Below are 26,195 nucleotides of genomic sequence, written 5' to 3'. Positions count from 1 at the left end.
ACACTGCTTTTGGCAGGCGCATTCTCCAGACAGCGGTACCTCAGTAAGCCAGTAGTACATGGGGTTTTAGCAGTGCAATTGCTCCCCACCCAGGGACTGCTTTATTACGTCCCATGGTCCTGTGTCCCCCAATGAGGCGTAGGAGAAAAGGAGATTTTTGTGTACTCACTGTAAAATCTTTTTCTCTGAGCCAATCATTGGGGGACACAGCACCCACCCTGTTAGCCTATGGCTGATTGTTGTTGTGGTTTGTTCCTCAGTTTTTGGCATAGTTTACTTGTCTTGGTTTTCTTATACTCCTACTTTACTACCGAACTGAGTCGTTACTGGCCAGTCAAGGGGTGTATACTGCAGAGGAGGAGTTAACTCTTTGTGTTTACTTAGTGTCCTCCTAGTGGCAAGCTGCATAACACCCATGGTCCTGTGAGTCCCAATTGGCTCGGAGAAAAAGATTTTACGGTGAGTACATAAAAATCTCTTTTTTTTGCTGCATTTTTGCACTTACTCATTACAGTTTTCCAATTTAGTCAGGAAAAAAAAGTGTGTGCATGAGATTTCTGAAATCTCATAACATTTGCTGGTACTGTAAAACACAGCTAAAAGGTTTGCATAAAAAAGCAGCAAAAATACAACCTGTGAACATAGCCTTAGAGTAGAGTAAAACCATTTAAATGTAGCTGGGGACAAGGTGACAAGTCCAAGAGGTGTGTCCTTGCGCGCTCAGTCAGGTCTGTCCCTATAGACACAAATGGAGATGTTGGTCTAGCAGAGTTGGCGGGGACATACCTCTTAGACTAGTTACCTTGTCACCGGCTGCTTTACCAATTGTTTATTCCCAACTAGATGGTGGCCCGATTCTAACGCATCGGGTATTCTAGAATCTGCATGTCCACGTAGTATATTGCCCAGTCACGTAGTGTATTGCCCAGTCACGTAGTATTTTGCCCAGTCATGTAGTATAATGCTCCATGCAGTTATGGCTCCATAGATGCCCCATATAATGCTCCATGCAGCTCATTATGGCCCCATATAATGCTCCATGCAGTTATGGCCCCATAGATGCCCCATATAATGCTCCATGTAGTTATGGCCCCATAGATGCCCCATATAATGCTCCATGCAGTTGTGGCCCCATATAATGCTCCATGCAGTTATGGCCCCATAGATGCCCCATATAATGCTCCATGTAGTTATGGCCCCATAGATGCCCCATATAATGCTCCATGCAGTTATGGCCCCATAGATGCCCCATATAATGCTCCATGCAGTTATGGCCCCATAGATGCCCCGTATAATGCTCCATGCAGTTCTTTATGGCCCCATAGACGCTCCATACAGAATTGTGCCACATGTAATGCTGCTGCTGCAATAAAAAAAAAATCACATACTCACCTCTCGTCGCTGCTCCTCAGCGTCCCGTCTCTCCGCACTGACTGTTCAGGCAGAGGGCGGCGTGCACACTAATATATCATCGTGCCCTCTGACCTGCACAGTCACTGCAAGAGTCATGTCATGTGACCGTTACGTCATGGCAGGTCCTTCTCGCGCAGGCGCACAGGGCCTGTGATGACATCGCGGTCACATGACCATGATGTCATGGCAGGTCCTTCTCGCGCAGGGCCTGTGATGACGTCGCGGTCACATGACCGTGACGTCATGGCAGGTCCTTCGCGCATACCATCCTTGCCCCCGGAAGGTGAGTATATAATGATTTTTTATTTTGTTTATTATTTTTAACATTAGATTTTTTTTACTATTGATGCTGCATAGGCAGCATCAATAGTAAAAACTTGGTCACACAGGGTTAATAGCGGCGGTTACGGAGTGCGTTACCAGCGGCATAACGCGGTCCATTACCGTCGGCATTAACCCTGTGTGAGCGGTGACCGGAGGGGAGTATGCGGGCGCCGGGCACTGAGTGCAGGGAGTAAGGAGCGGCCATTTTCTTCTGGACTGTGCGCGTCGCTGATTGGTCGTGGCAATGGTTGTGGGCGATTTGCCACGACCAATCAGCGACTTGGATTCCATGACAGACAGAGGCCGCGACCAATGAATATCCGTGACAGAAAGACAGAAAGAAGGACAGACAGATGGAAGTGACCCTTAGACAATTATCTACTATACTAGACTGTGGCCCGATTCTAACGCATCGGGTATTCTAGAATATGCATGTCCCCGTAGTATATGGACAATGATGATTCCATAATTCGCGGCAGACTGTGCCCGTCGCTGATTGGTCGAGGCAACCTTTATGACATCATCGTCGCCACGGCAACCATTATGACATCTACGTCGATACTGTGCCCGTCGCTGATTGGTCGAGGCCTGGCGGCCTTGACCAATCAGACGCAGGATTTCCATTATGACATCATCGTCGCCATGCTGTGCCCGTCTGATTGGTCGAGGCCTGGCGGCCTCGACCAATCAGAGAGGCGGGATTTCCAGGACAGACAGACAGACAGACAGACGGAAAAACCCTTAGACAATTGTATATATAGATATAGATAATGGTGGCCCGATTCTAACGCATCGGGTATTCTAGAATATGTATGTCCACGTAGTATATTGCACAGCGACGTAGTATATTGCCCAGCCACGTAGTATATTGCCCAGCCACGTGGTATATTGCACAGCCCACGTAGTATATTGCCCAGTCACGTAGTATATTGCCCAGCCACGTAGTATATTGCACAGCCCACGTAGTATATTGCCCAGTCACGTGGTATATTGCCCAGTCACGTAGTATATTGCCCAGCGACGTAGTATATTGCCCAGTGACGTAGTATATTGCCCAGCCACGTAGTATATTGGCCAGTCACGTAGTATATTGCCCAGTCACGTAGTATATTGCCCAGCCACGTAGTATATTGGCCAGTCACGTAGTATATTGCCCAGTCACGTAGTATATTGCCCAGCCACGTAGTATATTGCCCAGTCACGTAGTATATTGCCCAGCCACGTAGTATATTGCACAGCCCACGTAGTATATTGCCCAGTCACGTGGTATATTGCCCAGTCACGTAGTATATTGCCCAGCGACGTAGTATATTGCCCAGTCACGTAGTATATTGCCCAGCCACGTAGTATATTGCCCAGTCACGTAGTATATTGCCCAGTCACGTAGTATATTGCCCAGCCATGTAGTATATTGCCCAGCCACGTAGTATATTGCTGTTGGCGACGTTGTCTGTGAGATTCCACATCCTGGGCTTGTCTGGCGGCAGTTTGTTGTGGTGTCTCCTGTTCCCAATGTTGTCGTTTTCTTGCTGCTGCTGCTTTTCTGTCATCCTCATTGGCGTATTTTTCATTTACGACCCATTCTAAGATAGAAACACAGGGAGATGCCGCCCATACAGGCACACGCAGGCACACACCCTACACAATGGCGGCACTTGACAGCAGTGGAGGACAATGATGATTCCAGAATTTGCGGCAGACTGTGCCCGTCGCTGATTGGTCGAGGCCGGCTGGCCTCGACCAATCAGCAAGGCGGGATTTCCGAGACAGACAGACAATTAGACAACACAATGGCGGCACTTGACAGCAGTGGAGGACAATGCCCGTCGCTGATTGGTCGAGGCCCAGGTGGCCTCGACCAATCAGAGACGTGGGATTTCCAGGACAGACAGACAATTAAACCCTTAGACAATTATATATATAGATACTGAACAGCATGTCAGAGTAAGACATGGATGTCTGTAACCCAGGGCCCGATCTCTGAGTCATGTTGCCTGCGGTTCCAGCTGCAGGAAGCAGCAGACAGGTCCCCTTTTAACAGGATGTGTGTCCAGTCATTAAAACAACCTCTGTTCCCTATGATATGCACATAAAATACATAGAAATGTTAACATCTTAAAAACCTGATTTTGCAATTTTTATGTAAAAGCCATATACGAATATTCTGTGTATCAGAAGTTGGAACAGCAGCGAAAGCAAACCCATCTTCTCTTATTCAACAATCCTTGCATTTTATATCTTTTTTTCCTTGAGAGGGAATTGCATGACAAGTTCAATAAAGGCTAGCTCACAATAATTTTTTTTTTGTTTAGTAAAGAAGCACTTTCTGACAAATATTGCTAACTCCGTAGCAATACTCCAGCTGTGTAATTTGCTTTACCCCAGCCCGGTGGCATCCATACCCTCTGAACCCTTCCATTATGGTCAGCTGTGTCATATAAACAGACCAATAGTGCAGTGCTTGCTTTTCTGCACAAGCTGTGAACTAGGATTCCATTAGCATCTATCATATCCAGCCTGGCAGCTCTTAAAGGGAATATCTGGGACTTAGTGCTTAGGCACATTTTGTTTTCCACAACAGGCACGTAGTTGCTACCTACCTGCCTGTTGTACCAGATGCTTTGCTTCCCCTGCACAGAACCGCTCTTGCAAGCGATTCAGCTGACGTCTCGTCGACACAGCCGTGGCTTATTTCTCCTTCGCCTCATTGGGGGCTTCTGGATACTAGTAAAAAATGAGACGCTTGGCACATAATCTACCCAGGAATTCAGACTTCAATCTTAGAGAGGTATTCACACTAGGACCCATCAGTTTTGAGACCACCTTTTCGTTGGTTGATGGGCATGCATGAATTGGCCAAATTATGTGCTAAGTGTCTCATTTTTTCCTAGTATCCAGAAACGGTATTGCTATTCATATATCATATATTTCCCATTGACATGCTTTAGCACTACAGAGTGCACCTTTTTTTTGTTTATCTAAGTTTAGTGCATGGTATAGGAAACGAGACCCTGATTCCAAATATGCATCACTTAGATTACTGGGTGTGGCGGTTCTGACACAATCAGAGCTTTTAGCTTTAGTCCAGAAGATAGAATTCTTAGTGGACACACATATATCTCCGCCACCATATGTTCACGTCTTTGAATAAAGGATTGCATTAGGAATTGTGAGTGCTGCCTTTTCTATTTTCTGGACATTGTGGTTACCTTTTTTCCAGCAAGCACCCATGTTTCCTCACCCTCCGGATCTTCACCACACTGTTCTGCTGGGCAGTTACACATAGGTTCTGGTGCCACAGCAGGCTCTTCATGTACATTGAATCAATATCATCCGAACCGATAGCATGATATAACCAGTAATATTAGCAAAGCCATATGTCTTAAAAAAGGCCTTCATAACTTACCAACGTGGACACTCCCAACATGGCAATTCCTACAGTGGGGAAAATTAGTATTTGATACACTACAATTTTGCAAGTTTTCCCACCTACAAAGAATGGAGAGGTCTGTCATTTTTATCGTATTTACACTTCAACTGTGAGAGGCAGAATCTTAAAAATAAAAAATCCATAAACTCATTTTATGATTTTTACACACTTGGTAACTTGATTCCAGCACACCCAGTTGCTCTATGCTCATCCACCTGGGGCTTAGGCACCGGCCTCGCCCTGGCCTCACATCAAGGAAAATAGAAAAAATTTGAGTCCGGCTCAACAGGACTGGATTTTCCTTTTCTTTTTATTTTTCAAAAGAAAATATAGTGCATAGAAAAGAAAAAATGTACAGAATCATCAGAATCATCAGTACCCCTAGAGGCGAGATCTTGCATGGAGCCCCAGACCGAGGAAGACTTACCAGTCATCTTGTGTTTCTTAACAATAACAGTTGCTTGCCTATTGTTCTGTAGCCCAGGTAATGAGTGCAGGTAATGAGTTCAAACAGGTGCAATTAATACAGGTAATGAATGCAGGGTAGGAGGGCTTCTTAACCCCTTTCTGCCATGGGATGGAATAGTACGTCTGATGGCAGGTCCCCTGCTTTGATGTGGGCTCCGGTGGTGAGCCTGCATCAAAGCCGGGACATGTCAGCTGTTTTGAACGGCTGACATGTGCACATGTGCCCGCAATAGGCGCGGGCCGAATCGTGATCCACCCGCGCATATTAACTAGTTAAATGCCACTGTCAAATTCTGACAGCAGCATTTAACATGCATTCCGGCCATCCGGCCGGAAATGCATGCACCGCTGACCCCCGTCACGTGATCGGGGGTCAGCGGTGCGTCGGCATGACAACCAGAGGTCTCCTGAAGGCCTCTATGGTTGTTGATGCAATGCTGCAATTCTGCTACATACAGTAGGAGCGATCTGAGCATCGCTCCTATGTAGCAGAGCTGATCAGGCTATGCCAGCTTCTAGCCTCCCATGGAGGCTATTGAAGCATGGCAAAAATAAAGAAAAAATGTTTTAAAAAAAATATGAAAAAAAAATTAAAAAAAATATAAAAGTTTAAATCACCCCCCTTCGCCCCATTCAAAATAAAATAAAAAAAATCAAACCTACACGTATTTGGTATCGCCGCATTCAGAATCACCCGATCTATCAATAAAAAAAAAAAAGAATTAACCTGATCGCTAAACGGCGGTGAGAAAAAAATTCAAAACGCCAGAATTACTTTTTTGGTCGCCGCAACATTGCATTAGAATGTAATAACGGCGATCAAAAGAACGTATCCGCACCAAAATGGTATCATTAAAAACGACAGCTAGGCACGCAAAAAAATTTTTTAAGCAAAGTTTGGAATTTTTTTTCACCACTTAGATAAAAAATAACCTAGACATATTTGGTGTCTATGCACTCTTAATGACCTGGAGAATCGTAATGGCAGGTCAGTTTTAGCATTTAGTGAACCTAGCAAAAAAGCCAAAGAAAAAAACAAGTGTGGGATTGCACTTTTTTTGCAGTTTCACCGCATTTGGAATTTTTTTTTACTGTTTTCTAGTACACGACATGGTAAAACCAATGATGTCATTCGAAAGTACAACTCGTCCCGCAAAAAGCCCCCATATGGCCATATTGATGGAAAAATAAAAAAGTTATGGCTCTGGGAATGAGGGGAGCTAAAACCGAAGTAGTAGGTGATCGAATACTTATTTCATGAAATTAAACGCTATTTCATTATTTTAAAATCATACAATGTGATTGTCTGTTTTTTTTATTTTTAGATTCTGTCTCTCACAGTTGCTGTTTGCAGTACATAAGCCCCCTCTCCTGTGATCTAATCAGGTCTGTCCCAGTATCAGGGCACCTGCATCATTGACCTCCGGCTTCACTATATCTGTGTGTGCCCCCTGAGGAACCGTATGACGGGGAAACGCGTTAACGGTGTTATATGTTCTATAGACCCGTGCTAGTATCCATTATAACAACCGTTCGTTAATATCAAATTGTGTGTTCATGAATAGCTCTAAATGTGGACTGAATTGGGTCATTTTGATATATGTCTCTTTCCTCCCATCTAAGTCTCAGCTTCTATGCACATTGATATATTAATTTATAATTGTGCATAACGATAAAAAAAATTTTTATGAGCATTATTGTCATATGCTCTTGTTATATTGTTTTCTTTGGGACTTTATTTATGGAAGGTTGGTAGCATATCATTTATGTGCACCTTATATTCCTCTACCCTGCTTTCTTTCATCTCTTTTATTTTGCTCATTGTTTTCCCGCCTGTAGTTGGTCAGTTACATATTAGGGCCAGCAGGCATTAGTCGTCGCTGAGTGGGGGCGCCAAATATCTATCAGGGTGCCAACCTCCACTGTTAGGCAGGGACAGCAGGCCAGTGCAGGGTCAGTCTATTAGGAACAGGTGCACACATTAGAGATTTTTATTCATCTTTAGTTTTTTGTATTCACTGGGAAGTGGTATTTTTAATATATATTTATTAAAGTTTATAAATTTTAAAGGGGTTTATACGTTACACGATTCTCACAGTTGGTGTACCTACGATAAAAATTACAAACTTATCCATTCCTTGTAGGTGTGAAAACTTGTAAATTCAGCAGCGTATCAAATACCTATTTTCCCCACTGTACAGTCAATAGTACTATCTATCTATCTATCTATCTATCTATCTATCTATCTATCTAATTGTCTAAAGTCCACTTCCGTCTATGTCTGTAACGGAAATCCCGCGTCGCTGATTGGTCGCGCCCAGCCGGCCGCAACCAATCAGCGACAGGCACAGTCCGGCCACGAATTGGCCCCTCCCTACTCCTTTCCAGTCAGTGCCCCCTCCATACTCCCCTCCAGTCAGCGCTCACATAGCGTTTCAAAAGTCCGTTAAACGGACTGCGTTACACAGCGGCATAACGCGGTGTAACGCAGTCAGTTAACGGTGCCATTAACCCTGGAAGTGTGACCAACGTTTTACTATTGATTCTGCCTATGCAGCATCAATAGTAAAAACATATAATGTTAAACATAATAATAAAAAAAATATCATTATATTCTCACCTTCGGTCTTCCGCGCCAGCCTTTCCTGCTCCTCGCGACGCTGCGGTCCCAAGAATGCTTTGCGGCAATGCTTTGCGACGTGTTTCGACTTCACTAGGCAGCCTAGTGCAGTCGAAACGCGTCGAATTGGTCATGTCGACCATGTAAATTTTTCTTTTGTATGCACCATATTTTCTTTTGAAAAAGAAAAAGAAAAGGAAATCCAGTCCTGTTGAGCCGGACTCCAATTTTTTTCTATTTTCCGAAAAAAAAAGAAAAAATGGTTTTTTAACCCCTTCCCGACCCATGACACCACGTAGGCGTCATGAAAACCCGTGCCAATCCGACCCATGACGCCTATGTGGCGTCATGGAATGATCGCGTCCCTGCAGATCGGGTGAAAGGGTTAACTCCAATTTCACCCGATCTGCAGGGACAGGGGGAGTGGTACTTCAGCCCAGGGGGGGTGGCTTCACCCCCCCCCCCGTGGCTACGATCGCTCTGATTGGCAGTTTCACTTTCAACAGCCAATCAGAGCGATTTGTAATATTTCACCTAAAAAACTGGTGAAATATTACAATCCAGTCATGGCCGATGCTGCAATATCATCGGCCATGACTGGAAACCCTGATGTGAGCCCCCCCCACCGATCGCCCCCCCAAGCCACCGATCTGTCCCGTAGTCCCCTCCGTCCTGTGCTCCGCTCCCCCGTTCTCCTGTCCGCTCCCCCCGTGCTCCTATGCCACCCCCCGTGCCCCGATCTCCCCCCCTTATACTTACCGAGGCTCCCGGTGCCCGTCCGTCTTCTCCATGGGCGCTGCCATCTTCCAAAATGGCGGGCGCATGCGCAGTGCGCCCGCCGAATCTGCCGGCCGGCAGATTCATTACAAGTACATTTTGATCGCTGTGATAGGTTCTATCACAGCGATCAAAATAAAAAAATAATAAATAACCCCCCCCCCCTTTACCACCCCCATAGGTAGGGACAATAATAAAAAAAAGAAAATATTATTTTTTTCTTTTTCCACTAGGGTTAGGGTTAGAACTAGGGTTAGGGTTAGGGGTAGGGTAGGGTTAGGGTTAGAGTTAGGGCATGTGCACACAGTGCGGATTTGGCTGCGGATCCGCAGCAGATTGGCCGCGGATGCGCAGCGGATTGGCCGCGGATCCGCAGCGGATTGGCCGCTGCGAATTCGTAGCAGTTTTCCATGAGGTTTACAGTACCATGTAAACCTATGGAAAACCAAATCCGCTGTGCCCATGGTGCGGAAAATTCCGTGCGGAATCGCTGCGTTGTATTTTCCGCAGCATGTCAATTCTTTGTGCGAATTCCACAGCGTTTTACACCTGTTCCTCAATAGGAATCCGCAGGTGAAATCCGCACAAAAAAACACTGGAAATCCGCTGTAAATCCGCAGGTAAAACGCAGTGCCTTTTACCTGCAGATTTTTAAAAATTCGTGCGGAAAAATCTCACACGAATCCGCAACGTGGGCACATAGCCTTAGGGTTAGGGTTGGAATTAGAGTTAGGGTTGGAATTAGGGCTAGGGTTGGAAATAGGGTTAAGATTAGGCTTGTGGTTAGGGTTACGGATAGGGTTAAGGGTGTGTTGGGGTTACAGTTGTGGTTAGGGTTATGGTTGGGATTAGGGTTAGGATTAGGGTTGGGATTAGGGTTAGGATTAGGGTTAGGGTTGGGATTAGGGTTACGGCTGTGTTGGGGTTAGGGTTGTGGTTAGGGGTGTGTTGGGGTTAGGGTTGTGATTAGGGTTATGGCTACAGTTGGGATTAGGGTTAGGGGTGTGTTGGGGTTAGCGTTGAAGTTAGAATTGAGGGGTTTCCACTGTTTAGGCTCATCAGGGGTCTACACACGTAACATGGCGCCACCATTGATTCCAGCCAATCTTGCGTTCAAAAAGTCAAATGGTGCTCCCTCCCTTCCAAGCCCCGATGTGCGCCCAAACAGTGGTTTACCCCCACATATGGGGTACCAGTGTACTCAGGACAAACTGGGCAACAACTATTGGGGTCCAATTTCCAAAATGGGGTCACTTGTGGGGGGTTTCTACTGTTTAGGCACATCAGGGGCTCTGCAAACGTAACATGATGCCCGCAGACCATTCCATCAAAGTCTGCATTCCAAAACGTCACTACTTCCCTTCCGAGCCCCGGCATGTGCCCAAACAGTGGTTTACCCCCACATATGGGGTATCAGCGTACTCAGGAGAAACTGGACAACAACTTTTGTGGTCAAATTTCTCCTGTTACCCTTGGGAAAATTAAAAAATTCTGGGCTAAAAAAATATTTTTGAGGAAAGGAAATACATTTATTATTTTCACGGCTCTGTGTTATAAACTTCTGTGAAGCACTTGGGCATTCAAAGTGCTCACCACACATCTAGATAAGTTCCCTTGGGGGTCTAGTTTCCAAAAGGGGGTCACTTATGGGGGGTTTCTACTGTTTAGGCATATCAGGAGCTCTGCAAACGTAATATGATGCCCGCAGACCATTCCATCAAAGTCTGCATTCCAAAACGTCACTACTTCCCTTCCGAACCCCGACATGTGCCCAAACAGTGGTTTACCCCCACATATGGGGTATCAGCGTACTCAGGAGAAACTGGACAACAACTTTTGGGGTCCAATTTCTCCTGTTACCCTTGGGAAAATAAAAAATTGTGGGCTAAAAAATCATTTTTGAGAAAATAAAAATTATTTTTTATTTTCATGGCTCTGCGTTATAAACTTCTGTGAAGCACTTGGGGGTTCAAAGTGCTCACCACACATCTAGATTAGTTCCTTGGGAGGTCTAGTTTCCAAAATGGGGTCATATGTGTGGAAGCTCCAATGTTTAGGCACACAGGGGCTCTTCAAACGCGACATGGTGTCCGCTAATGATTGGAGCTAATTTTCCATTCAAAAAGCCAAATGGCATGCCTTCCCTTCCGAGCCCTGCCGTGCGCCCAAACAGTGGTTTACCCCCACATATGGGGTATCATCGTACTCAGGACAAACTGGACAACAACATTTGGGGTCCAATTTCTCTTATTACCCTTGGGGAAATAAAAAATTCTGGGCTAAAAATCATTTTTGAGGAAAGAAAAATTATTTTTTATTTTCACGGCTCTGCGTTATAAACTTCTGTGAATCACCTGGGGGTTTTAAGTGCTCACTATGCATCTAGATAAGTTCCTTGGGGGGTCTAGTTTCCAAAATGGGGTCACTTGTAGGGGAGCTCCAATGTTTAGGCACACAGGGGCTCTCCAAACGCGACATGGTGTCCGCTAACGATTGGAGCTAATTTTCCATTCAAAAAGTCAAATGACACGCCTCCCCTTCCGAGCCTTGCCGTGCACCCAAACAGTGGTTTACCCCCACATATGAGGTATCGGCGTACTCAGGAGAAATCACCCAACAAATTTTAGGATCCATTTTATCCTGTTGCCCATGTGAAAATGAAAAAATTGAGGCTAAAAGAAATTTTGTGTGAAAAAAAAGTACTTTTTCATTTTTACGGATCAATTTGTGAAGCACCTGAGGGTTTAAAGTGCTCACTATGCTTCTAGATAAGTTCCTTGGGGGGTCTAGTTTCCAAAATGGGGTCACTTGTGGGGGAGCTCCAATGTTTAGGCACAAGGGGGCTCTCCAAACGCGACATGGTGTCCGCTAAAGCGTGGAGTCAATTTTTCATTCAAAAAGTCAAATGGCGCTCCTTCCCTTCCGAGCCCTGCCGTGCGCCCAAACAGTGGTTTACCCCCACATATGAGGTATCAGCGTACTCAGGACAAATTGGACAACAACGTTCGTGGTCCAGTTTCTCCTTTTACCCTTGGGAAAATAAAAAAATTGTTGCTAAAAGATCATTTTTGTGACTAAAAAGTTAAATGTTCATTTTTTACTTCCATGTTGCTTCTGCTGCTGTGAAACACCTGAAGGGTTAATAAACTTCTTGAATGTGGTTTTGAGCACCTTGAGGGGTGCAGTTTTTAGAATGGTGTCACTTTTGGGTATTTTCAGCCATATAGAACCCTCAAACTGACTTCAAATGTGAGGTGGTCCCTAAAAAAAATGGTTTTGTAAATTTTGTTGTAAAAATGAGAAATCACTGGTCAAATTTTAACCCTTATAACTTCCTAGCAAAAAAAAAAATTTGTTTCCAAAATTGTGCTGATGTAAAGTAGACATGTGGGAAATGTTATTTATTAACTATTTTGTGTCACATAACTCTCTGGTTTAACAGAATAAAAATTCAAAATGTGAAAATTGCAAAATTTTCAAACTTTTCGCCAAATTTCCGTTTTTTTCACAAATAAACTCAGAAATTATCGACCTAAATTTACCACTAACATGAAGCCCAATATGTAACGAAAAAACAGTCTCAGAATCGCTAGGATCCGTTGAAGCGTTCCTGAGTTATTACCTCATAAAGGGACACTGGTCAGAATTGCAAAAAACGGCAAGGTCATTAAGGCCAAAATAGGCTGGGTCATGAAGGGGTTAAATTTTGATGGAAAAACAAGAAATTGCTTGTCAACTTTTAAAACCCTTATAACGTCCTAACAAAAAAAAATTGTTTTCAAAATTATTCTGATGTAAAGTAGACATTTGGGAAATGTTATTTAACTATTTTGTGCAATATGACTCTTTGATTTAAGGGCACAAAAATTAAAAGTTTGAAAATTGCTAAATTTTCACAATTTTTGCCAAATTTTTTTTTTTTTTTTTTCATAAGTAAGCGTAAGTCATTTCGAAGAAATTTTACCACTAACATGAAGTACAATATGTCACAAAAAACAATCTCAGAATCAGTGTGATCTGTTGAAGCGTTCCAGAGCTATAACTTCATAAAGTGACAGTGGTCAGAATTGTGAAAATTGAGCCAATTTTGTACTTAATGACCAAGCCAGTCACTAAGAGGTTAAACCTACATATTGGCAACAAGCTGCTTTTATAATATGTGATTATTTTTATGAACGTGTTATGACAGAATGTTTCTTTATATGGTAATATAAACTTCAAGAGTGGGGATCAGCGAACCCAAAGTGGAATCGTCAAGCTTTAAGGCTATGGGCACTGCCGGCTCCATCACAGCGATGTCAAGAAATGGCATGGCTTTGATTGGCTGGCGTGACACATGATTGTGTAAGGCCGGGTTCACATTAGCATATGTGTGCGCAGCGTATACCTGCATACCGATCCGCATGCGTCTTGCATACATATAATTAACATTGTGTACGCAGGGACATGCATTTGCATCAGTTCGCATGCGGATGCGTACACATACGTCGTTTTGCGGTGTCCGACGAACGCAACATGTTGCATTTTTTGAAGCGTCAAATATGCACAGGCATATGTATGCGGATGAGTGTGTATAAACAACGCATTGTTAAGCACGGACATGCATTCGATGCGCTTGTGTACCTCGGACTGTGCATATCCATCCAGGAACCGATTGAGACACGTCCTCCTGGAAATTTTTAACCCATGTGCATAAACAACACAAACGCAGGAAAAACGCATGTACAAAGAGGTTTTTTTTTTTTGCGTCATGCGTAAGCTGATGCGGATAAGAAACGCAGTGTAACAATGCGCTTGAATGCATTTTGGCATTGCAGATGATTCGCTGTGCACAGATACGCTAATGTGAACTTAGCCTTAAATAACTGGAAAAAAAACAAATCGACTTGCTGTCTATGTATTTTTTTATAACCAGCATAGGAAAAACAGATCACTGTGAGCAGGTGTTATTATTCAGGGAAGGGGCCAATATCCATAAAGGTTCCCATACTATTAATATCAGCTACTAGAGAAATTTTCACCGCACGCTCGAAAGTTTTCATGCAAATTTTCTTTAATTATTGTTAAACACAAGTGCAGGTGGCAGACAAAGTGAAGGCATGTAAACTAAAGCGACACAAACGTTATGACCCACTACCGGGCCTTGGTCACAAAGTCGCTCTTTGGGAAGGAGGAACAAAAACAGTATGTCAGTGCACAAACATAAAGATTATATACAGGAATTTACATTATTTACAACAAAGATTCCCTAAAGGAAAAGGTCGTTTTGACTCAAAAGTAATTCATAAACTCGCATTCTGCATGTGAGGCAGTTATTAAAAAATATATACATCTTCTTTAATAGATTTAGGAACCTTAATGAAATTGTAATCCATTGACATTAATCATGAGCAAATGCATAAGGGTATGAAGTAAACTGTAATGGTCAGTAGATGCGTGGACTTAAATTAAAGCTGAGACCCCTACAAGACAAGGGGGGTGGGAAAGGGGGGAAAGAAAGTGGTTGTTTGGAAAATATGAGATGAAGTTATGTTGTAAGGTTAGAAGTCCATATGAAGCATGGAGATCCCACCAGGGACAAGTAAATGGCAGATTCCTGGAAGATGGAAAACGGCATGAGTGGTCTGAGAGATGGGTAGGGCAAAAAAAGATACATCTTAAGTGATGGAATTACCTTAGTAGAGATGACTGTCAGGGTGCTCCTGCACCTCCTGTGAGTATGTTTTGGGGTATGTAGCCGTACTGTGGGGGTGGAGGGGATCTGTACGATAAGAGGTGTGACCTATGTTGTAGGTGACTGGGCGGCGCTGTGTGATATGGATGTAAGGTGAGCAGAATTGGGAGGAGTCACGAATCACGCCCAACGTTATACATGGTCATGAAGACACAGGGCGATGTGAGGCAGTGCGTGTGGATTATCGAATAGATTCGGATTAGTGCTTATCTGAATAGCTATAGCGCTTCCTGAATAGCTGTCTCTGTAACCAGGATACCTGGAGCCCTCCTGATAATCAGCTGTTCGGCGCCGCAGCTGCATGTGTTGCTGCTGTGTGACAGTCACAACACATGAATGGAGAGCCTAAGAAACAGGCTATCCATGCATGTGTTGTGACTGTCACAGTCGAGAAAAGCGGATTATCGGGAGCGCTCCAGATTACATAAGGTCTATGTCAGGGCCTGCAAATAGTCTGGATCTCAATCCAATTGAAAATCTTTGGTGGAAGTTGAAGAAAATGGTCCATGACAAGGCTCCAACCTGCAAAGCTGATCTGGCAACAGCAATCAGAGAAAGTCGGAGCCAGATTGATGAAGAGTACTGTTTGACACTCATTAAGTCCATGCCTCAGAGACTGCAAGCTGTTATCAAAGCCAGAGGTGGTGCAACAAAATACTAGTGATGTTTTGGAGTGTTTTTTTTTTTTTTTTTTCATGATTCCATAATTTTTTTCACTCAGAATTGAGTGATTCCATAATTTTTCCCCTATGCTTGGTTAAAAAAAAGTAACCATTACTGACTACCACATTTTTTTGTTCTTGATTTCTTTTAGTGTTTCTTAAAGCCAGAAAGTTGCCATTTGAAATGACTTTAGTTTTGTGCCATGTCTGTGATCTGCTTTTTTTCTACAAAATTAAACAACCAAATGAACATCCTCCAAGGTCGGTGATTCCATAATTTTTGCCAGGGGTTGTAGTAGTGACGCATCGCTCACCACATGATTCATTGCCAAGATGACCAGAGACACTCAGAACATAGCGGTGTCTGTAGCGGGTTAACTGGAGAGCGTGCCGCAGTCTACTCTGTATGGTGACAAGGGGATTAAAACATTTTGAAGCCCTGTCATGGATCAGTGTTGTGACTTAGGGGTTGGTGGGATGTTTATATGACTTGTCATTAATAACCTGCCAAGTTCTGGATATGCAGGAAGCGATATGGGGGAAGGACTAGGGGAGGCGGATGGTGGAGAGTATGGGAAAGGAGTATGGAATACATGGGGGTGAAAAAATAAAGCCTATGCAAACAGCTGTGAGCTGATTATTAATAGGCTGGAACCTTTATAGATATTGGCCCCTTCCCAGAATAATAGCCCCCAGCTGTCTTATTTCCCTCAGTTGGTTATGAAAAATAGGGGGACCCCATGTCATATATATGTATTTTTTTTTTTAATAACCAGTTAATACTACTCAGCTGTGAACGTTAATATGCACAGCTGTCTGCTTTTATTACTAATATGATTTAACTGTGGGAGGATTTCAATAGATGAATATTTACACATGATATTGTTAAAAATAGTCTACATTGACTTACATTGATTTTGGACTGTGTGTTGTTTAGCCTCACACCATTTTATTTATTCTATCCAGTCCAGCCTGTTGGGTAAACTATTTACTCAATGTTTACTGACTAATTTAATGGATTTGTCATATTTATATCCACATTTGTTTGCAGAGCTGTTGTCCTGCTCTTACACCAATTTAGCTGCCTTTTGCAGCCCCCGAGCCCTTACTATGACCATTTTACAGCACCAAAGTTTGGGTCTCCAGTGACTTGTATTGGGATCGGTGTTAAGTTCGGACCTGAACCAAACTTTTAACTGTGTATTCATCGAACCTGCTGAACCCGAATATCCAAGGGTCTGCTCATCTCTACTCGAGAATTACATTTATGTGATGTTTTGTAGTATAAATGAAAAAAAACACAAGTTTAGTATTTGAGGAAATAATAAAATATTTTCCCCAGGTGACTGCATCAGGAACACAGAACACCCTGTATATACAAATAATGGAGCTGAAGATATCACACCAAATAAAGGTGAACACCTTGCCTATGGCGAAATGTCCCCAGCCTGTAACAGCAGAGCACAATCATCTGATGATGAAGAACATTTGCCTGTCACATCACAGATTGTTAATGAAAGCACTAGTAAAATATTTGCTTGTTCTGAATGTGGGAAACATTTTAAAAAGAATTTGAGTCTTTCTATGCACAAGAGAATACACAATGATGAGCGGCCATTTTCCTGTTCAGAATGTGGGAAGTGCTTTACTAAGAAATCTGTTCTTGTGGAACATCAGAGAATTCACACAGGGGAGAAGCCGTTCTCATGTTCAGAGTGTGGGAAATGTTTTACCCAGAAATCATCCCTTGTTGAACATCAGAGAATTCACACAGGGCAGAAGCCATTTTCATGTCTAGAATGTGGGAAATGTTTTATTCAGAAGTCAGTTCTTGTAAAACATCAAAGAAGTCATACTGGGCAGAAGCCGTTCTCATGTTCAGAATGTGGGAAATGTTTTACACAGAATTCTGACCTTGTTAAACACCAGGTTACTCACACAGGGCAGAAGCCATACTCCTGTTTGGATTGTGGGAAATGTTTTGCACGAAAAGATTACCTCGAAAGACATCAGAGAACTCATAAATTTAAGAAGCCATTTGGATGCTCAGTATGTGGGGAGTGTTTCCCACAGGTATCAGATCTTGTTGACCACAACAGAATTCACACTTGGGAGGCGTCATTTTCATGCTCCGAATGTGGGGAATGTTTTACGCAGATCTCAGAACTTGTTGACCATTACAGAATTCACACAGAGAAGTAATTTTCAAGTTCGGACTGATAGAAACCGGTTCTCATTGGTTAAGTCCTGCTGAAGGGACACCATTTCCATATTCTGTAGGTCACCTCTTGTTGTATGTCAGAATACTCCCATAATAAAAAGCTGTTCAAATTGTGACAAATGTGACCACACCATCAGATCTTACATATGACAGACTTTACACTGGAAATAATTCCCCTCTCCTATATAGTAACGTAAAGTTTTTCCTGCATGTTTTGGATTGAATTGCAAAATGTTATAAATATGCATTTGTACTGTAAAAGCTTTATTCTTATAATGCATAATGTCATCCTTACAAAGTTTGTCCTGCAAAGTCAAAAACCACATCTTCATTAGGAGATCTTCAGACTTCCAGCTGTTATTTTTCAGTGGTATTTTAAAAAATGTAAAGAAATAATCTGGTTGTTACATGCAGCACTTTTTTAATCTTTTGGCAATTGTGACAGGGTCACTGGCACTGTATGTGAGGGGAGATGTGCAACATGGAGATTGCTTTCTTCCATGATCTAGAAACCCATAAGTTTCTTTCCAGCATGCTTTACGCTGAAGGAGTTAATCAGCCATATTAAGGAACGGATTTAAAGGTCAGAGATTGGCGGGGCGCCTACTCACTATATCTCCACCTCAAGGTGGAGCCTCCAGCTCAAAAATATCTCCAGAATCTGTCCTTTCCTCAACCGTCAATCTACTAAAATGCTTTTGCATGCCTTCATCATCTCCTGCCTACTGCAACATCCTTTTCTCTGGCCTCTCTGCTAACACCCTTGCACCTCTCCAATCCATCCTTTAACTCTGCTGCCCTACTAATTCATCTCTCTCGCTACTCCTTCACTTCCTCCCTCTGCAAATCTCTTCACTGGCTCCCATTCCTTCAGCGTATCCAGTTCAAATTACTAATACTGACCTACAAAGCCAACCATTACCTGTCTCCTCCATATATGTCTGAACTTATCTCCCGATATCTTCCCTCATGTAATCTCCGGTCCTCCCAAGACCTCCTCTCCTCCACACTTATCCACTCCTTACCCAACCGCCTCCAAGACTTCTCCAGAATATCCCCCATCGTCAGGAATTCTTTGCCCCAACACATCCGACTATCAACCACATTCGGATCCTTCAGACGGAACATGAAAACCCACCTCTACAGGAAAGCCTACAGCCTGCACTGACCCTGCTGCCTCCTCACCACTACCCAAGCTACCGCCTCACCAACACCGGAGCTCCTACAACCCTCAACCTATTGTCTCCATCCCCACCATCCTGTAGAATGTAAGCTTGGAAGGGCATGGATGTCACCGCTCTGTATCAGTCTGTAATTGTTCGTTTGCTTACTGTAAGTGATCTGTAATTTGTATGTAACCCCTTCTCATGTACAGCACCATGGAATCAATGGTGCTATATGAATAAATAATAAAATATATAGCCACTTTGTTTTTTGTTTTTCTCTGTGTTGTGGTTTGGAGAGGAGAGACTTCAGACATGGCTCCAGGTGGAGCTAAAGGCACATGATGGTCTGAGCGGGCAATCCCCTCAGATATATGGACCTTGCTATATGTTATCTTTTGTTTTGCCTTTATGCCAGAAAGGTCATGTTTACTTTGCTGAATCTTGCTTTGGTTTATGTTCCATAATAAACCAGCAGGTGATTTACCACAAGAAGTGTTACTATGTTTACCTCAGCAAGCAGCCAAGGACAGCATTCTAGGAACGCTCATAGTGCTGTGTACAACTGCATGTCCTTGGTAAAATCCACCATCCAACACGAGACGTCCGGCAGCATGGAGAAACTTGTGAAGCACATGGTCCAGATTCAGCTACAGCTGGCCAGTCAACAGCAGCAAATGGCCCAACAAGAGACAAATAAACTGTTGCCACAAGCTCCAGCAGCAACTACAGCAACAGGAGGCGCTAACGTGGCATATGGAACTTCAGAGGTGGTTCGTGGGAGACAGTCTGTCTCCCCAATGCAGGTGATTACTCTTGCGTCCGGAAAGTGGAAAGACGAGCCATGCAAAAAATGACCCCGGGGGAAGATGTGGAAGCTTTTCTGACTTTTTGAGAGGGTGGCTGAACAGGAGAAACTTCCACCAGAACAGTGAGGGAAGGTGCTGGCACCATATTTATCGGGAGAACCTCAAAATGCACATTATGATTTAGCTCTCCAGGATGCCAAAGAATACACCAAATTAAAGACTGAAATCCTGGCACGTCTGGGAGTAATTCTGTCTTGTTAGAGCTCAGCGAGTCAACTGCTGGGAGTATGCTAGTGACAGATCCCCTTACAATTGTTTGATTTGTTGCACCTGGTCCAAAAGTGGTTGCAGCCAGAGACTTCCACTCCAGCCCAGATGGCAGAGCATGTGGTGATGGACAGGTTCATCCACCCCCTTCCCAGGCCAATACAGACCTGGGTTGCCCGGGGCTACCTTCGTAATGCGGATGACCTAGTTAGCTTTGTGGAGAAATACCATGTTGCTAAGAAATCCCTTGGGAAACCAGACATCACATCCCCATACTGGGATACCCAAAAGGGGAAAGCTCATTTTGGAGAGTGGCTAGACCCACAAATGAGGGGCATCCCAATCCCACTGAGGGGTCCCCTAAGGCTGTTAAGGACATGGTCCGTTAGTGATGTCACAATCCTAGTCGCATAGCTGCCCAGTGTCATATGTCCCCTGAACCAATGGACTGCAACCTAGGCAGGCGTTGCTTTTACTACGCCTATCCGGCCTGCAGTGTGGACTGTCAACCCGGTGAGGGGCCAACAGTTGTGTACTGTGTCCGGCAATGGGGTACTGGTTCTTGGACTCTGGGAGTCATGTGACCCTAATCGGTGCTACACTGCCCCATCAGTTGATCCCTAATACGTTTGTGGGTGTCTGCTGCATATACGGAGACGTTAAGGACTACCCTATAGCCAGAGTGAACATGGGAACAGACTGGTACTAAGTCCAATGAGGTTGGGGTAGTAAAGGACTTAATACATCCTGTCATACTTGGGTGGGATTTTTCACTATTTTGTAACTTGTGGCAAAAGGGGGCTGCACAGTGTACAGGACAAAAGCCAGGTACCTTTGGAAGAGACTCCATCAAAAACAAAGATGGAGTTTTCCTTATGCGTCCTCGCTGGAGAGGGGGATGAAACGGTGACAGGGGACTACTCAACTTAGACATCTTACCCTAAAGGGGGCATTTGATAATGTTACTTTATGTAATGGGGTTGCTTAAGAGCTGGGGGCTGACACCAGGTTCCCACAATTTGCAGTCAATGCGATTTATTGTATCGGATGACCAACCTAAGGGAAAGCAAGATGGTGGAGCAGCTGTAGGTTTCAGGACCCTAGCGGAGGGTTTTAGACATGGCCCATTCACATGTTTTGGGGGGGACATCTGGGGTAGAGAAAACTCAGGAGAGAGTAGTGTGGAGGTTCTATTGGCCAGGATGTTACCTGGAGATCCTAAATTATTGTAGATTCTGCCTCACCTGTCAGAAAACGGCTCCTACTTCTCATTTTTGAAGTTTTATTGCCTGTTAAATAGGTCCCTTTGAGAGGATTGCCATGGACATAGTAGGTCCCCTAGTTAAATCTGCACGGGGCCATCAGTACAGCCTAGTGGTCATGGATTATGTGAACCCAGTATGCTGAAGCGGTGCCACTAAGGAACTCTCTGGCTAATAATATTGCCCGGGAGCTTGTCTATATCTTTGCTAGGACGGGGCTTCCAAAGGAGATTTTGATGGACCAGGGAATCCCCTTCATGAGCAAAGCAATGAGGGATCTGTGTAGAGTTCTCCAGATTGCCCAGCTGCGAACCTCTGTTTACCAGCCGCAGAGCGATGGCCTGGTGGAGCGCTTCCATAAGACCTTGAAGGCTATGCTCAAGAAGGTGATTGAGAAAGATGGTCAAGACTGGGACTATCTGCTTCGATTTCTGCTCTTTTCCATCAGAGAAGTTCCTCAAGCCTTCACTGACTTTCGCTGTTCGAGCTCCTGTACGGTCGACATCCGCGAGGGCTCCTGGATATTGCCAAGGAAACCTGAGAAGCCGAGGTCATGCCACACTGGAGCATCATTGAGCATGTCACCCAATTGCAGGAGCAGATGACACATGTGATGCCTATCATGAAGGAACACCTTCAGGCACAGGGAAGGCTATATAACCGATCAGCAAGGCTGAGTCAGTTCCAGCCCAGAGAAAGCATGTTAGTGCTTATCCCCACGGTGGAGAGCAAGTTCCTAATCAATGCCCATACGAGGTGGTGGAAAAACTGGGTGAGGTGAATTACAAGGTACATCAGCCTGGTCGAAGGAAGCCACACCAAGTGTACCATGTGAACTTGATCAAACCATGGCGAGATTGGGAATCGCTGGAAGCTCCTTGCCTGGGGGCCCATCCCAAAGCCAAAGTGGAGGTGGTCACAGCTGCACAGACATTAACACCGGCTCAGAAGCAACAGTGTTGGAAACTATTGCAGCAGAACAGTGACCTGTTTTCAGAGTTGCCAGGGCGTACACAGGTAGTGGAGCATGATGTTAAGAGCCGCATGTAAGGGTGAACCGCAAGCCCTATAGGATTCTCAAAGTACGCCGGGAGATATCAAAGGAGGTTAAGAAAATGCTAGGAGTGAAAAAGTGGATGGTCGAGTCCTATCATCCTCGTGCCGAAGCCCAACAGCAAGTAGTGGTTTTGTAATGATCATTGGCACTGTAAGTGAGGGGACGTGCATCACAGAGATTTCTTCTGTGATCTAGAAACCCATAAGATTCTCTACAGCATGCTATGTGTTGAAGGAGTTAGTCAGCCATGTTAAGGGACGAGGTTGTATGAGTAGGTCACAGGGGCGGGACGCCTACTCACCATATTTCCACCTCAAGGGTGTGGCTGGGATGTTAAAAAGTACAGCCGCTTTTTTTTCTGTGTTGTGGTTTGGAGAGGAGTGGCTCCAGGTGGAGCTGAAGACACATGGTGGTCTGAGCGGGCAAACCTTTCAGATATATGCACCTTGCTATACATTATCTTTTGCTCTTATTCCAGAAAGTCCCAAGTTTACTTTGCTGTACCTTGCTATGGTTTATGCTATTCCTTACAGCATCTACATAAAAATGTTGTCGCGGAACTGGAAAAAAGTTCAGAGAAGAAAAATAAAATGACGGATTATGGGAGAACCAAAATATATTTGCTGTAGAGAGCTTTTTCTTACTTACAAATAATTTGCTAAAAAAATGCTTAAGGACTACAAGGATTTTTTTTTTTATTTCAAAATCTGCCAATGGTCTCCACCATATCACATGGGCTTGGTGCGAAAAAGGTAAGCAGGTTCCATAGCAGTTCAGCAGCACATACAGAGAGTAAACATAAAGTACAGAAGGCAAAGCCTTTCACCTCTCTAAAAATCATTTTTTTTACCACCAAAGGATGGAAAAAGTGGTTAGAAGAGAGTAGTGAAAAAATGGGATGGTGCTAGATGCGAGAGAGAAGAAAAAGTGCAGTATTACAGTGCTCCCCAACTCTAGTCCTCAAGGCCCACCAACAGAATGTTTTCAGGATTTCCTTTGTATTGCACAGGTGATGCAATTATCACCTGGGCAAGACTAAGGAGATCCTGAAAACATGACCTGTTGGTGGGCCTTGAGGACTGGAGTTGGGGACCCCTGCAGTATAGGGTCAACAAACCAACTAGAGGAAGCCACACTTGGACACTCAGGTTGAAGACTAGAAAACATCTTATTGTTAATCACCTGTCTTTGCTGCAGTGTTTTTGTATGCGTTATTGTATGTGCCTTCCTTTCCCAGCAGTCAGCTCTCCTTTCTAGTGCACATGGTGTAATGTTCCTAAGTCTTTAAGACTGGCTAAAGTGCCTGTACACGTCTGTGTATTCAAGTACTAAGCACATTGCTATTGTATCAATTTCACAAGAGTAGAAATAGTACTATAGGGATCGACATCTCTTCCACTAAAGCCAACCCATCACATGGACACCCTACCAGGAGTGTTTACATTTCTAAAAATTAGGGCCTGACATCACTGAGGTGGCATCAGTTTCACCAGATTAGAAATAGTATAATGGAGAACGATATCTCTTTCACTACAGCCTACCCTCACATGTAGACCTAATCAGGAGTCTTAAAATTTAAAAAATGAGGGTCTGACACCATCAAAGTGACATAAATTTCACGAGAGTAGAAATAGTATAATAGGGGCCGACACGTGTTCCACTACAGCCAACCCAGCAGATGGAGACCAACCATGACTGTTCATTTTCATAAATTTGTGTTTACATCTGCAGCAACAGCAAGCACAGAAGCCACACTAAACATATCACAGTGCAGTTACACAACATTAATGCAGCATACTAAAAAAAAATGCATTATCGGGCCACTCATCCATTTTTGAAGACCACAATGTGAAAGGGTCCAAACCCTCACCTATGGTATTGTTATTCAGTTCTACAGGGTGGGCCATTTATATGTATACACTTAAATAAAATGTGAATGGTTGGTGACATCACCTTCCTGTTTGTGGCACATTAGTATATGGGAGGGGGAAAACTTTTCAAGATGGCTGGTGACCATGGTGGCCATTTTGGATCCAACTTTGTTTTTCAATGGGATGAGGGTCATGTGATCTCAATTCTGTACTGAACACATTGCCTCTCACTGACATTACAAAAGCTATTTATGTATATATAGCTCAGAGTATAAGTTAACACCATATAGAGAGAGCACGTGTTCTGTGGGACATATAAATAACGTCTCTTAGGAGGGTAGGGGTTGGTCACGTGGGAGCTGTCACCTCCTGCCTTCACCATCATTCTCCATGGACGTCAGACAAGTCACACAAGGAAGGAACAGCTGGTAGCCATGATTCTACTCCATGAAAGAAAGATGACTTCTACTACATCTCAGAAACGATGAGTAACAAGCACTGATATTTACAAATGGACAATCTGTTCGTAACTATTTCATCTATTTTTATGTTTTGCTGCAATGTGGTTTTTCTGTGGACAATTCAATAAACCACTACATTTTTTTATGAAAATATGACATTTTTTCTTTAAGAGTAACGCACCTGGTAAATAGTCTTGATTGAATAAATGTGCAAAATAAGCATATTTAACATTTGGCCAAGCCAGGCAGTTTTGATTTTTTGTGCTATTTTTGCATGGATTTCCTTCACCTTCCACACGGGGGAAGGGAGAAGAGCTTAGCTAGATGTTGTGCAAGTTTTCAGGAATTCCACTACAAAACTTCAAGTCACAAAGATCTCACAGAACCTGTGAGTAAGGAGACTTAACAGGTGCCAGATGGATTGACAAGTAGTAGGAGTACAAGTGCCAGACGTGCTGATGGCCAGAGCCCAGCGTTGTCCAACAAAGGAACTACAAGCTGAGATATTTCAAGGTAAGAAAAAATGGATTTAATTAATTCATATGCTAAGTCAAGTTCGCTGGAATTTTTAAGTCTAGGTGAAAAGTCTAAAAACGTGGAAATATTTTGCCTTTCTTTATTTGCAGAATGCAAGATAGCAAATCTAAAGATAGATTCTAAGCTAATATCTAGAAAAAAATAAAAAGCAAATAAAAAATATTTTACATTTGGTTGCTGCTGTATTTCACAAGTTTCAAGGTGACCTTGTGTCTCATGATGAAAAACATGATGGAGGAAATGTAGGAGACATGACAACTAGTGTTGAGCGATACCGTCCGATACTTGAAAGTATCGGTATCGGAAAGTATCATCTATGGACTTTGTTTTCCTATCAACATTTGAGTTTATGGACTTTGATTGACACATGACACACAGTCTCTACAAAATCTACATGCTATCATCTATTTCAAAAGAATTATAATGAAGATTGTTTTAAAAGAACCAAGAAGAAGACATCAAGATGAAGACCTGAGATGCTTCAATTATGTATAAGGAAGTATAATTATATATTTTATATGAATGTTAGTCACGGCTTACCATAACATGAATTTACATATCATGTTATTGAGTACTTATAACAATATTATTATTATGAACATTACATTATTTTACCAAAGAAGAAGGAAAGAAGAAAGAAGATCTTATTAATATGTTTACTTTGAGGGTTCCAATGTCTGTCACCCTCAAAAGGGGGAATTATTAAATATTAATTGAATTCTCAATTCTGTACTGAACACATTGCCTCTTGCTGACATTACAAAAGCTATTTATGTATATACTAGACTGTGGCCCGATTCTAATGCATCGGGTATTCTAGAATATGCATGTCCCCGTAGTATATGGACAATGATGATTCCATAATTCGCGGCAGACAGTGCCCGTCGCTGATTGGTCGAGGCAACTTTTATGACATCGTCGCCATGGCAACCATTGACATCTACGTCGATACTGTGCCCGTTGCTGATTGGTCGAGGCAACCTTTATGACATCGTCACCATGCTGTGCCCGTCGCTGATTGGTCGAGGCCTGGCGGCCTCGACCAATCAGAGACGCCGGATTTCCAGGACAGACAGACAGAAAAACCCTTAGACATACTGTATATATAGATAGCTCAGA

The 26,195-nt window shown here is 43.5% G+C and overlaps 1 protein-coding gene across 4 annotated transcripts in view; it reads left to right on the top strand.

Moving 5' to 3' along the window:
- Positions 1-19,121, top strand: part of LOC143764891 (uncharacterized) — a 56,936-nt gene extending 37,815 nt beyond the window's left edge. For all 4 annotated transcript variants that reach the window (XM_077250974.1, XM_077250972.1, XM_077250973.1 and 1 more), the window contains exon 7: positions 16,771-19,121. In XM_077250974.1, the coding sequence (XP_077107089.1) occupies positions 16,771-17,630 (860 nt within the window). In that variant the 3' untranslated portion in view covers positions 17,631-19,121. The remainder of the gene's footprint in view (positions 1-16,770) is intronic.
- Positions 19,122-26,195: the final 7,074 nt, after the last annotated feature.

The sequence above is a fragment of the Ranitomeya variabilis genome, chromosome 4 (genome assembly GCF_051348905.1).
Source record: "Ranitomeya variabilis isolate aRanVar5 chromosome 4, aRanVar5.hap1, whole genome shotgun sequence".
NCBI lineage: Eukaryota > Metazoa > Chordata > Amphibia > Anura > Dendrobatidae > Ranitomeya > Ranitomeya variabilis.
Note: the sequence above shows the minus strand (reverse complement) of the source record. Positions and strands in the feature narration are given on the sequence as shown.